This window comes from Falco biarmicus, chromosome 7 (genome assembly GCF_023638135.1).
Source record: "Falco biarmicus isolate bFalBia1 chromosome 7, bFalBia1.pri, whole genome shotgun sequence".
Taxonomy (NCBI): domain Eukaryota; kingdom Metazoa; phylum Chordata; class Aves; order Falconiformes; family Falconidae; genus Falco; species Falco biarmicus.
This window is the reverse complement of record NC_079294.1, coordinates 66,270,465-66,284,364: the sequence shown is the minus strand read 5'-3', so window position 1 is coordinate 66,284,364 and position 13,900 is coordinate 66,270,465. Positions and strand designations below refer to the sequence as shown.

The following is a 13,900-nucleotide window of genomic DNA, read 5'->3' as shown; positions in this document are numbered from 1 at the left end:
CACATACAAAAGGTTTTTAGACATGATATGGTATGAAGCTTAAATCCTAGCTTGAACCATCTTTGCTGTGAAACATTATTTTAAATAGGTAAACCACAAGCAATTACTAAAGAATAACAGTTTTATGGGCTATAAAATCCACTCCTCTTTTTACCCCCTGAATATTACACAATGCACCGGACTAGAAGGTATAGGCAGGGAATTTACTTGTAATTTTAGAGAAACACTATCTGTAAACTGTAGACTTTACAATGTAGTTGCTGACCTACCAACAAGCTGGATTGCTCATTCCTAAATGAACTTCTTGAGACTTAAAATTATTACTAATCCGTGAGCACTGATACTACTGTTTCTACAGTGAAAGCTAAGTCAAGCTCTCAAAATATGATATTTGATGCATTGATTTTTGTTTTACTTTCTATACAACTTACTAGATCATTAAATTTTCTATCGCTGAGCAGGTTTTCATTTTACATGTTTTACAGAAAGTACCATCAACTAGATTTTTCCAGAGAGAGTACTGAATTGCTAGTCTAAGTTGATCTTAATCTTTTTATTAAAAACAAAAGACAAAGTAGATCAGTGTTCATCTTCAAGAAGAAGAAACTATTCCTTAACATCAAATATTATATATTTTATAGTCCTTTCAGGAAAAGCAGTCTGCAACAAACAAATTTAATGGTAAAACCAAGCAAAACAGTTCTATGTTAAAATGTTCAAAACCATATTTTATGGTACGTAAATACTTTTTTCAATCCTTACTCAAGTGACAACACACATATGTACATACACATCCTCCCATATATATCTCTTCACATACTTGCAATAGTTAAAAATATAAATCAGCAACAGCAGTAGTCAACTGAATGCCTCCTTTCAGCAACAGTATACTGCAGATAAGCCATATGGAACACGAAAAGTTTCCAAGCATAGCAACCCATCTGCATAATATCCTTCATAATCGTTTAGAACTTCTGTAGTAAAAATATTATCTCCTACTCATAGTTTGGCAAGAAAAAAATTCTAAACTCCAATTACCATTCAATGATATAAAAAGAATGGGTTTCTTTTGGTCTACCTGCATATACAGTATCGCTATTTCAGACATTTCTCATCCTGAATTTCTCCTTACAGACTGAAAATTAGAAAGGATAACAGAAACTATTTCAAAAGTCTTGGTATTCAAGATAACTTGAAACACCAGCTGAGGTATGTACAACGGGAGGCAGTGAGCCCCTCCAGAAATAAAAAGTAGGGTACAAGCAGACACATCACTATTTTTACTGAACTAAAATAATTAGAATGTAGAACTTCAAGACACAAAGCAGTAATAAGTATGTCACAACCCATGTTTTGAATACTGAACTTCTCAGTTAGGTGTTGAAGGAATACACTTAATATGGTTTTCCTTGCATAACCCTCACTTAAGAGCAAGTCATTCTAAAGCCAAAGCACTTCTTTGAAGACTGTCCTTACCTAACCTGAAAAGGGGGTGGGAAATCAAAGGTGGGATCTAGAGAGTTAGAAAGACTATATGGGAATCAGGGACAGTGAAATATGAGTAAGCTTTAGTCTTATCATGTGTAATTCATGTCAACATTGGACAAAGGCTGGGTCTGGCATGCTTGATTTTTTTCTTTCTAACAAGTCACTACGCTCAGCAAGTACTGAACAGTAAGTTAATGCAAAAACAAGCAGGGCTTTAAATGGCATTAGTTTGTTACAGTTAGAAGAGCTTCCAGTAGGACAACGTGTAAGAGCTTTGATCTAGAAAAAAAATCTTTACAATATTCCCAATGAATCTGGGAGGTTTTAATTAAAAATATATTATTCACTTCCTACTGAAAGTAACAGATAAATAATTCCAGTAAAACAGCATTTAAATATTAATATTCACACTACTGTTAATTTAACTAAGTTAACTAGCATTCCATAGCTACACTACGAATTACAGAAGCTCCCACATGAAATATTACATCACTGATATGACATTAACAAGATCTAATAACTATCACTGGTAACTCACAAAAAGACATTAATGCTATATGGGTATTGATTTATAAATATTATGAAGAACAAGAATGATGTGATATTATAACGACTGTTAGGAGATTCATAGGTCTGTACCACAAGAACTATCACCATAAATGCTTTCTTCAGTCAGGTGATAAAACAGTTACTATGCCAAAACATACCAGGTGAAAGGATCAACATGAAGTCTTTTGTTCAGGTGACTGTTGAGAATGTTACTGCCTAGATGGGCCACACTACTTGCAGTAGAACACTGGCAACGAACAAACCACAATCTCCATTTTATGATCAGAAGCATCTCATCACACCCACATCTTGGTTACATGACTGGGAAGTATTATGAGGATCTAGACCATTTTTTCTTGGAGGCTAGAGACTCCCCCAGACCTTTTCTGCTGAAGCACCATCAGTTTAAGGCCCAAACAAGAAGATTATTCAAAAGCAAAGTATTTAAAACCTTCTCAACAGAGACACAGCATGTAAACACGCTGAGGTCCAAAAGGCAAGCAAGAGTGAAGCATACTATAGATTACACTCTCCCTCCTTTTTAAGTTTATGCTAAAACACTGGCTGGTGAACAGCAATGATCAAGAAGCTAGCACTTCTGCAGTCCCTTCTGCAAGATTGGCAGGGCTGACAGTTGAACCTACCAAACCCATAAGCTTGAAAGTCAAGAGCTGGGTTACATTAACTCTTCACTGAAATCAAGAGTATCATCAGAAAGAACAGTTATTCATCTTACTGTAGTTCCAGGAGACACATTGTTCTGGGGTCTATTCCTCCATGCACAGCTTGGGTAAAGTCACTCACTCTTGGTTAACAGATGCCACGGTCCTCGCTTTGAAATTGTGAAGTAAAAATACACTCTTCTAACTGTCAGTGCAGAATTTCAAAAGCATCGAATTCTGCAGCAACACAAGGGCTTCAGAATATGTGAGACCAGCACAGCTTGAAGAACTTGTTAATACGAGTAAATAATTATGTCTTTGTGTGACTGCCTGCATGAACTCCAGCATTAACAAGCAGTGAGCTGTTACAGATTTTCTTGCAGTCGATTTTCAGTTCTACTTAACAGAACATCTCCACAACAGCTAAATCCAAAACTGGATCTTTGACATGCATTTCGCAAGCAGTGGGTGTGAGAACTGGACTTTGTATGTCTGCCCTATGTATTTCAAAAATAAAAAAAATTCTCCAACCACACTGCAGAATCAGTTGGAAAAACATCACTCGCACCGCTGAGAAACAAATACAGGGTTTTGTAACAGAGGAGAATCACTGGTTTTATGTAGTTGACTGACAGCACCTATCACTAAAAACAGACTCCAAAGAAAATGAGAAGTATGTGTTATTCACCAAGAATACAAGCTATATGCAATATTAGAAAAAAAGCTTCCTTCATTAAGTTTTGATTCTTTGGAATGTGTTACCCAAGTCTGTACTAAAGACAAATATATAAACATGGAGCCTTAATCGCCCTTTGCTTCTAAAGAGGTTGGCAAGTAAGAGGTATAGGATATAGGAATCACTCCAACAAACCCTCATGAGCCAGAGTGCAAGATGGATCCTTGAAGAACTTCTCAAAACACTCATAGTTCCTCCACTTTCAAGTGGATCTTTATTTTACAAATGTCTAGAACGTTTGACACATTCTAGCTTCTACAGTTCAAAATTTATATTTTAATAAAGATTTGTGAGGAAAAATGGAGTAAATATACTACTATTATCAGCTAATTTGGAATGTAAACCAAAGTCAAGGGTAGTTTTCATAGGAAACACATGAGAAATACTTACAATAGCCGTAACCTAAAAAAATGACACAGATTCCACATAACAAAGTTTTACATTGTAAGACCTCATTCAAAAGCACAACAGCCTAAGTTTCCTACAATGAAATGAGCAAAAGCGAAAGTTTTCTTTATTCAAACCTCATCCTAGTAACTTAAACAGGTGCAATGAAAACAAGTTTTGCTCATATTGCTTCAGGCTGCCAGATAATTTGATTTATTCTAATTACATCTAGATACTGCACACTGCAAAGGAAAGCACAAAAATCACACAAACTAAAAGCAGTTAAGTAACTTGAATCCAAAATATTCATTATATTCATTAGCACTGTTAGCTATGTCCATCTTTAATGGTTAATATGTCTGGAGTTCAACGAGACAGAAAATTTTACATCATCCAAACTGAAATACTGACAGCCCATGTTACCGCTAGAAACTGAGGAAAGCAGCTTTCAATAGTACTGCTTGCTGGCTAGATGTAGCCTACACTTCAGGGTTACAATGACAGGCTTATACCACGGACTGGCAGGGCAGGACACTGAACAGTCATGTCTGTCACATTCAGAACTGTTCCAAGAACTAAAGCACATCCCTGGGAACTTTACTGGTTAGGAGTACTCTGTAGCTGCACACACAGGTAGCGACGGGAACTGTATCAAGCGATGCTTTAAACTGTTCTAAAGAAAATAGTTATCTGTGCTCAGAAATATTGCTTCCTAAATGCCCCAAAAAGCACCACTCCAGCTCTGCTTAGAACTTACTTCTTCCAGACTATGACTTGTAACAATTCACTTACTAATAGCTACACCTATTTATTGTTATGTTGAGTTTCATGTCAAATTCAGAAAAAAAAGTTAACAGCATTTGATGGAAGCAAGTAGGAGGAGAAGGGAGAAAGTTTAGTATATTAGTTACGTTTTCTCATCAGGTAACTCTAAGAAGCTGGCGGAAAAGAGGGGAAGAAATGATCTCCCATCCATGAACAGAATTTAAAACACTGGCCAAATATCTAGCTCACAGGACAATTAACCATTTAATTAAGACAACCAGGTCAAACCACTGACAGCTTGTAATGAGGCCTAGAAAGATGCAGCTATTTTCTTTTTACTAATGATATTTGGACCTACATCATTCATTCCCCTCTGAAGAGAGATTAACATAAATGGGGGGGGGGGGGGGGGGGGGGGGAATTCTTGAAGAGAAAAGCGTGCTGTTACGACCACCTCCAACTCTTGCTGTCTCTTCTAGATGAAACACGTAGTTATCCTGGCTCCTAAAGTACATCCATGTCACCTATTGCAGGGTTGCTTCTGCAGAGTTTTTTGGTAGACAAGTACTGTACAAAGGCCCTCTACAAGTTTTTGACACAGATTTAAGATTCTGGTCCTCTCAGCAGCACAGCCTCCTGGAGAGCCATCTGATGTGATTTGAGATTCTACTGATGTACAGCCAAGTAAGCTGTCATTCATAAGTTAAGTTGATGAGCTTTTTCTGTTAGTTTATTAAAAAAATTAGAACATCACAGCAAATTTGATTTCACACCTTTAAGATAATCTCACTAATGTAACTGTCATAGGACACAGAGCAATCTGAACTGGAGCTACATAAAATTACAGTAGTAATACAAAGCTAAGCACAACCATTAATAGCAAGAGACTTCTGAAACTTTGTATATAAAAGATGCATTCTAGACAAACTTCAAATGAAGCATATGCATGCATATATATATGCACTTTAATTAGCTACTAAAGCTGGAATTCAAAAATTCAGAATACCAGTATAGCACAGTAAATTTGAAACATCAGCATTGTTTTAAGAGGTAGAAGAAATCTAGCATTCTTAACCCTTGTCAAACACTAAATTTAATCACTGGTTTAGATGAGGAAAGTGTAGCTTTATATTATTTGCAGGCAAGACAAAGCTGTTTAGAAAAAAAGCCTATTCTACTTCTGGCAGTTCTTTACATGTATCAGAAATAAAGGAACACAAAATGACAGTAACTAGGAAGAAAAACTTTTTTCTAGCACTGTCAGCTTTCTTCAAGTCACCCAACAATCTGTCATTAAAAAAAAAAAAAAAAAGACATATCAACATTAGTCACCAGTTTGCCCAAAGCAACTGCAGCACAGCCAAATAATTACAAGAGTATGCTAAAGTAGAACAATATTACCAAATGCAAGATACGGAAAAATTAATGGTAACAGTGAACAGCTCAAATAAAACAACTTCGGGGATAAAGTGCTAGACTTCATCTGACAAATTTTTTAACAAAAAAGGCAGGGAGAAGGGGAAGAGGCAGAGCCAGACACCGCTGTGACTGGTAACTGTTCTGCACAGCACAAAATACACAGGTGTCTTCTGTCACTATATTCTAAATAAATATCTGGTACCTTGACCACATTTTGAACTTTTCAAGGAAGCCATTTCTTCCTGAACCCTGAGTGGGAAAAAGCATAACCTGCTTAGAAGCCCTGTTTATAGTACATACTTTACTAGAAAAAAATAGATTAAAGCTACTGTGCATGTATATACACACACATACATTTTTAGATATCCAAGTTTCTGATTAAACATATTCCAGACCATTAGAGTTTTTATGCATTTTCTCTCTTTTTAAGGTAAGCTAAAAGTGAGGTTTTAGTCCTTAACCATACATAAATCCTCCTCAATCACCTCCTTAAAATATCTCAAAGGCATTTGTGTGCCGTCTCAAATTATTTGAAACGTTATATGCAGTATAATTACATTTACATAATCATTTAGCAAATCAAGTCCAATAATGCCTACATTTTCTCAGCATCATGAGCAGATTGCAGATTACAAAGTCATTTCCTTACTTCACTGAAACCATTTTTAAGCTTCTTCCTTCTTTTAAATGTATACCGCTGATTTCCAGTGTGGTCCATGCTATTTGGAGACCAGCGCAACTGGTCCAAACAACAAAACCACATGACAATGCTATTCATAGTACTCACACATATTCTTTTATCAGCTCAAAGCTTTTTGCTTTTTTTTCTCTCTCCCCCCACCCCCACCCCCACCCCCCCTAGCCCACAACTGGCAATTCTCCACCTATCAAATACGAAGGCAACACAACAGTAACTAACTGGCATTGTCAACCTTCCTACAGTCTCTAGTGTGTGTCTAACCATCAATATGCATGGTACCGCCTCTCAGTACTAACTCAGTTCTATAAAGCTGTGTTGATATTTCATGTAAATTTGGAGATTTTAGTCACCTACATTAAGCATCGGTTTTCATTTTCAACTGAAGCTGGTTGTAGAGCATTCTCTTCCTTTTTAAAAATATGTTTAAAAACTTACCATATAACTTCTCTTACAGAACATTTCAAAGAAATGTATTTCTGAAGGATGTGATCCGGTTTCCACCATCTTACTTTTTAACTTTCAACAGTAACATATGGAAGCCCAAATTGCTTGCCAAATGCGTATCTAGATCGGCTACACCAGGTATCCACCAAGGAAGGGAACAGGATCAATCAACTGAATGTCTTCCTCATCTGTGTACATCCATGTACAGAGACACAATTCCCAGATCTCCAATTTCATATGAAGTTCACTCAAATTCAAAAAAAAGAAACTATGAACCAATTCAAATGCTACCAAAATACCGTAACATCCATGGTTAACAAACTACTGTACTGTATGACATATAAATAACAGTTCAAAATACACGTTGGTAATCCATAGCCTGGAAAAGCAGGAATGCTGGGGAGGTGGACAAAACTGGATAAAAAACAAAACCCAAAAGCTTTTGGTTTATAAACATAGTGTTTCAACACCAACTTTTCTGTTTATGTTCCCCACACTGTTACACTTTTCTCTTGGCGTATGCTCCATCTGGCTGTGGAGATGCATCTGATTCTTTATGCTACAGGCTCTACATGTGCTGATGAGCTCTACATGCTTACTCAAAGCTATGATCTGACAATCGCATCTCTGATGCTATATATATGTCTATGACTAAAGAACACATATTGCTCCTGTAACAGCTCTTCATTAAAATTTTGTGAAAAGGCAGAGAAATAGAGTGCCCATTTGGTATTTTAATGCCAGATGATGCACTGAATACAGCTTCTCTAAGACTAAACTTACTTATTTACACTACTGTAAACAGTAGCAGGTACATTTACCTTCTTTCTGTCTTGTTTCTGTCAAAACTATGACATGACCACCATCACACCAAGCCATCACAAACGTTACTTCCTATCAGAGTCAGCACTTCCCATGTTAAAGAGATTTAACACAAACATCTAAATCACTTGCTGTAACTTACATGAAGAAACAATTACGGTTATTCCAATGCACCAGTCTTTTTACAAGAACGAGTACGTTTACAGTAATTACACGATACAGTTTAGGAGAAAATACTTATATATATACTTTTTAGTTACGATTTTTATTACAGATTATAGCAAATTTCAAGGACAGCTGTCAATATCTGGGATATAACCTAAGCATTATATGGCACATTACACTACACTGAAAACAGCATTAAACTATACAGCACAAAGAGGCTCATTAACTGACACCTCTGAAATTCTCATGGGCACAGATGCCAACTGGCAAAGTAGGTCACATTTTAGACAGGCTCCTAAAAAAATGAAATCACTTCAGTTTGATGAGGTGATATAATGGAACATGCACAACCCGCCCACGGCCAAGTGTAGGTAAAATAAACCCTGTTTTGCTGTACTCACTCAAGGAACACCAAACCGCAAAAAAGAGATTAAAAAAAAAAACAACAACAATAAAAAAAAATATCTGAGCTACACAGGCAAGAAGAGCCTGTCTTCAGCTGTTGACTCCCAGAAAAGGCGAGGCTGGAAGAGAGGGAACAACTAAACAACTGCTGCTTTCTGAGGCCCTCTTGAGGGACAGAAGGACCCAACATTGAAGTGTGACCTTGCAGATAATCTGTAATAATCTTAACACACCCTACACTAAAGAAGATTGAGTGTGACTGCATGTTCATTTCCTTCTTTTCCTTTCAATCAAAAAAGAATGAACACTCAATGTCTCAAACTGCCTTCTACACATTAAAACATTTTGTTGACCATATGGATACAGAATCCTGCTAAAACCTGAAATTCTTCCCACTTTACTCTGCAGAAGTACTCTACTTCTTTCCTCAGGAAAAATAATTACTTGCCAAGAATAATGTGTTACAGAAAAAAGTCCATGAATATTAAAGCATAAAATTCTGTAACACCTACGGCAAGTCCTTCAAATCATAGACAGTGCTTCAGTGTAACAACCTTCAACTGTGCCATTATGGCTTTGTAGAACTGAATACATGATCCTAATATTTCAAGAATTCAAAGCACACACTGAATGAGAGTTACACTTTATTCAATATCCCTACATGGCCCATCTAACCTATGCAAGACCACTAGCTTTCAACTCAACTATAAAAAAAACAAGACGATTTAAACCTGACTCTGCAACAGAACAAAACCTCTCTCATCTGACGTGAAAAGGACCATATTATCCAAGAGGAAAAAACATAAAAGAATCGTTTTGAATTATAATTTATATTTCTGAAATTGTATTAAGAGGTTATTTTGGAATTCTTTTTCCCTTTCATGAGGCTTAAAGGAAATATTACATCTTGAGTAAATGTCTTTTACTAAAAGGTCAGGAGATCAGCCATCATAAGCAAAATTTCACTGTCCTCACCAACATCACCTGTTTTCACCTTTCATATTTCAAAGGGATGCCGAAATTAATCTAAAAAAAAAACCCCATTAGACCAGTTGTGCCTGGTCCTGATCAGCAAGGAAGTTTTTTCACAGACTTATGTATTTCTGAAGATTTTTAAGCATTTCACACAATCATGTTTTACCCTATTTACCTCTTCTTTCCCAATGCTGTAAAACATATTCAGACAGCAAAAAAAGTCACACATCACAGAGGTTAAGCACCAGTGCAAAAATGCCACACAAATTATCCTTTAAAACTGCTTGCAGGCCAGCTATTGCAAGATCTTCTCCCTTAAAAGTACCAAATTTCAGGGAATGGACTGTCTCCAAGTATACTACTGATAGTTAGAAAACTAAAAACTTACGTTAAAATGAAATTCTGTAACTTCCAATTCCAGCTATTCAAAAGTCTATGATTCTGCCAAGATGGCCGAAAAACCATATTCCTTACACCCCTATCAGTTACTAGTTACCAAACAGCTATGAAAGAAAAAAAAAATGTTATGAGAAATACCCATAGCAAGAAATAGGTACAGAAGCCAACGATTTGATAGGTAACCTGTTTAGAAACTGAATGGAGGGGGGAAAAAAAAAAAAAGAAGTGGGGGTACAAGGAAATATTAACAGAAATTGAAAAGAAAAAGGGACCACCAAAAACACATAGAAGAGACAAAAGAAATTAGAAAATAATAGGTACAGGACAGCAACAGAGCATTCACATTACAATAACATGTACAGTGAAAGACATAAGGGTAAGTATCAAAAAAATTCCTAGTATTCATTTAAGATGTCAGTGCTCTCCCTCCTACTATGTTTTCACACAAACGTTCCAGCAGCAACAGAAGATACCAAGCTCTGGGCATATAAAAGCAATTCCTATGCCAAAATTGAACAGGAGGCAACTATAAGGGGAAGATGTCTCATCGATTTCACTTAATCAGTTACAACATTGCCATCTATCCAGTACTGAAAATGAGTTATCAGTAGATTTGTTTCTTCTCTTATACAGCTTCTGAACTGTGTAGAATTAGCTTTCCTTCTAGTACAGAACAACGCACACAACAACAAAAAACCCCCACAACCCTGCTGTCGAACATATCAGGACTACAGTGGATCAAGACTAGTCTCATGGTGAGCCTACATCACAATACCATTTGTCATATTCAAGGAGGCAAGTGAATTATTAAGATATATACATCAGCTATAACTCCATAAAATACAATTACATATACTAAATCAATTTAGAATAAGTTTGACAGATTTTCAGGTGGTGGGTTTTTTTTTAATGTTTGTTAAAACCATATTTCTACATAGGCACAATAAAGAGAAGCCATTTCATGCTGTTCTTTCAGAACATTTCCAAAAGGCTGGTGCTGTAACCTTACCTCTGTCACACCACAAGCATCCATCAACGGTGACATTACATGAAACAGTGAGCTTTTGGCAGCTTGCTACTGCTTCAATACAGGAGCCTTGCTCTCCCCATCTCGTCTCCCATGTTCCTCCCTACCTACGCTGTACCTGCCACTGCAGCTGCTCCAAAGCACAGCATATTCTCCACTGAACCTATTCAGCTCTGTTGTAAAGCAAAGTAGTAGATAGTTTTCCACTGAGTATGTTTTTCTAAATTAAAGACATAGTTTACTTATAATGGAAAGCAAACCATCCAATCCCAACCACGAATGATACCTCTTAATTGCCTGAAGAACAATAGCTAATATACTACACAGTTACCACACAGGTGGAGCAAATCTGAAGTGCAATCAGTTGCAAAAAATGAAATTGCAGAGTATCTCTCTGAAATACTGCACACATCCTTTTTTTTCCTGCAATCCAACAGAGAGAAAACATCACGCTACCTTACATATAACGAGCTTGTAAATATTTCATCCTACCAATTTAACTCTATTCACAACATAGCCGTAAGTTTAAAGACCGTATTTTCCTACAAAAAGGTATACACTCCCCCTTTCGGGCTAAGTAACTTCTTCCCAAGAAGAAAGAACAGAAACAAAAACATTTCAGACTGAGGAGTGCACAGAGCTAATATGGAGAGACTCGAAGATGCACTCCTTAATTGTACTATGTTTGAAAACTGAGAGTAGAGTTCCAACTCCCACACTTGTGTAATACAGTAAACCTACAGAGGAAAATTAGAAAGAATCTGCAGATAAGTCCTTGCATGTTCCCCCAGAACAGAAACCAGATGAGCACTTGCATATGAACGGCACTTTTTTATGTAGTTTCCAGGAATCAAATGCTTGACACTGGTAAAAAAGCCCACCAACAAAAAATTCCAAGAAAAGCTACAAGGCAGCCTTGCATAGAAATTATTTTGGAAGAAGTTCTTAATCTCGTGACATGAGGAAGCACTATTACCACAAGTCTTAACACAAAGAGGCCTTAGATACAGAACAAAAATCAGCCTGGCTGTCTTACCTGCATCCCTATCTCAAATTCACATCTGTCACAATCAAAAGCTCACCTTGAAAGAATGAGGTTTTCCCTTCCTCTACAGTAGCTATCCTTTATACTAAGCCAGTGATGAAGTAATACTGCTTCAACTCTTCACAGTGTCTATTAACCCTCTCACTAGTACTCAATGCTGAAGACACGAGTTGGGCAAGTATTCTTTCTGATCATAAAACGCAGCTGACAAATGAGCAGAGAATCTTCTCAGGAAGAAATACGGCTTTTGTCTGTTTCTCCGTTTTGTCAATCTGACTTTTGCTTGAAAATTTATTTACAAGATCAGCTAGTATCCTCCCTGTATACTCTGTGGTCCCCTCGGCAATAAACTATTCAGCTATACAAGGTTAATCACTATTTCTAAATCATTCCTAAAAAGCAAGGCATTTGTTCAGAAGACAACTTCAGAATTTAAATGAAACACTTAAGTCAGCCACCTGTTTTGGTCTATTTACAGGACTACTGGAGACATGACTTATCTGAAACGCAGTTACAGTATATAAAGGCTCCAACTGCCAAGAAAATCCTTGATTTCTACTGCATCTAATTTAGAAGTTATGTACTGTAAAGAGTTTCTATTTAAAGCACAATAAAAGCAGATGAAACCAATACCTTCAAGTAAATATATTCATGCTATTCTATTACTGCAGAAACTGAAGTAGTTCTACTGCTATGTTGTAACTGACATACAGAGCGACGGGGCAACAAATTTAATTAAGTTCGCTTGCTCCACACGTTCACTTTTTGGGCCGGGGGGGAAAGGGCCAGGGGCAGGGGGGGTGGCTGAGCAAGGGGCAGCAGAGGCTGTGACTGATTTGATCTGTGTGCAGCGTTTGACCCATGAAGCGGCTACTACCTCAGAAAAGGGGCCAACTGTAACTGTCAGGTGGAGGGCACTCTTCTTACCTCATTCTCCATCCAATCAATTATTTCCATGAAAACCTTGAACACTTCACCCCCTCCCTCCCCTGGAAAAACAACTATCTTCCACACCTCTATTTCCACTGCCAAGTCTGGCTGAAATCAAACATGATTCCCAGAAACCGGCAGGGGGGTGGAGGGCAGATGGGAAAAAACATGGCTGTAAAGATGACATTGCCTTAGAGAAACCAGGCTAAAAGCAGTAGTTTACATTTTATGACAACGTTTTCAAGTTATTAAAACACGTTTGATTAAAGTGTCTTACAATACTCTATATTGCTCTATAATTTAACTATTAAGGAGATAAGAAAACTGACACATCTTTTCAAATTGTTACCTCAACGATATCTGAGTTGGTTCTGCTTTCATGGGGCTCGTTGTATTCTGTGTATTTAAGTAGAACTTTGTCCATATCAGTGCTGGCATACTGAAAAAGTTTGTTAGAGCTGTTAAAAATGATGAGTGCTATTTCACAGTCACAGAGTACACTCAACTCATATGCCTTCTTCATTAATCCAAACTTCCTCTTTGTAAAGGTGACCTGGAGAAGAAAGAATAATGATTTAATTTTTTTTTAAAAAAACACGACCGCCATTTGAAGGACTATAATCCAGCATTCAAGGAATATACCAGTTGAGCCTACACTATTTATTCCTACTAATAAGTAACACAAACATGTATAAGCCTAACATACTATCTAACTGGCCATCATATTTGAGTGTCACTTTTAGGGCTAATACTCTATGTAAGACTAAGTTAAACAACTACACCCTCCCAACTATTCCACTGGTATAGCTATCAAGGAGAATTAACGTTTGTAGGATCCTCTAACCATATTACCTTCTGTTCAACCAACACTGTCTTTCCAGGTATTACATTATTTTCTTTTGTGACAACTGGTTATTCTGTAACTAGTTTACAGGTTACAACCTTAAATCTAATAAACTCAAAAACCCCATCTAATTAGATT

The 13,900-nt window shown here is 36.9% G+C and overlaps 1 protein-coding gene across 9 annotated transcripts in view; it reads right to left on the bottom strand.

Moving 5' to 3' along the window:
- MEF2A (myocyte enhancer factor 2A) overlaps nt 1-13,900 on the bottom strand; it is a 92,896-nt gene that overhangs the window by 36,529 nt on the left and 42,467 nt on the right. For all 9 annotated transcript variants that reach the window (XM_056344908.1, XM_056344900.1, XM_056344902.1 and 6 more), the window contains one exon: nt 13,268-13,471. In XM_056344908.1, the coding sequence (XP_056200883.1) occupies nt 13,268-13,471 (204 nt within the window). The remainder of the gene's footprint in view (nt 1-13,267; nt 13,472-13,900) is intronic.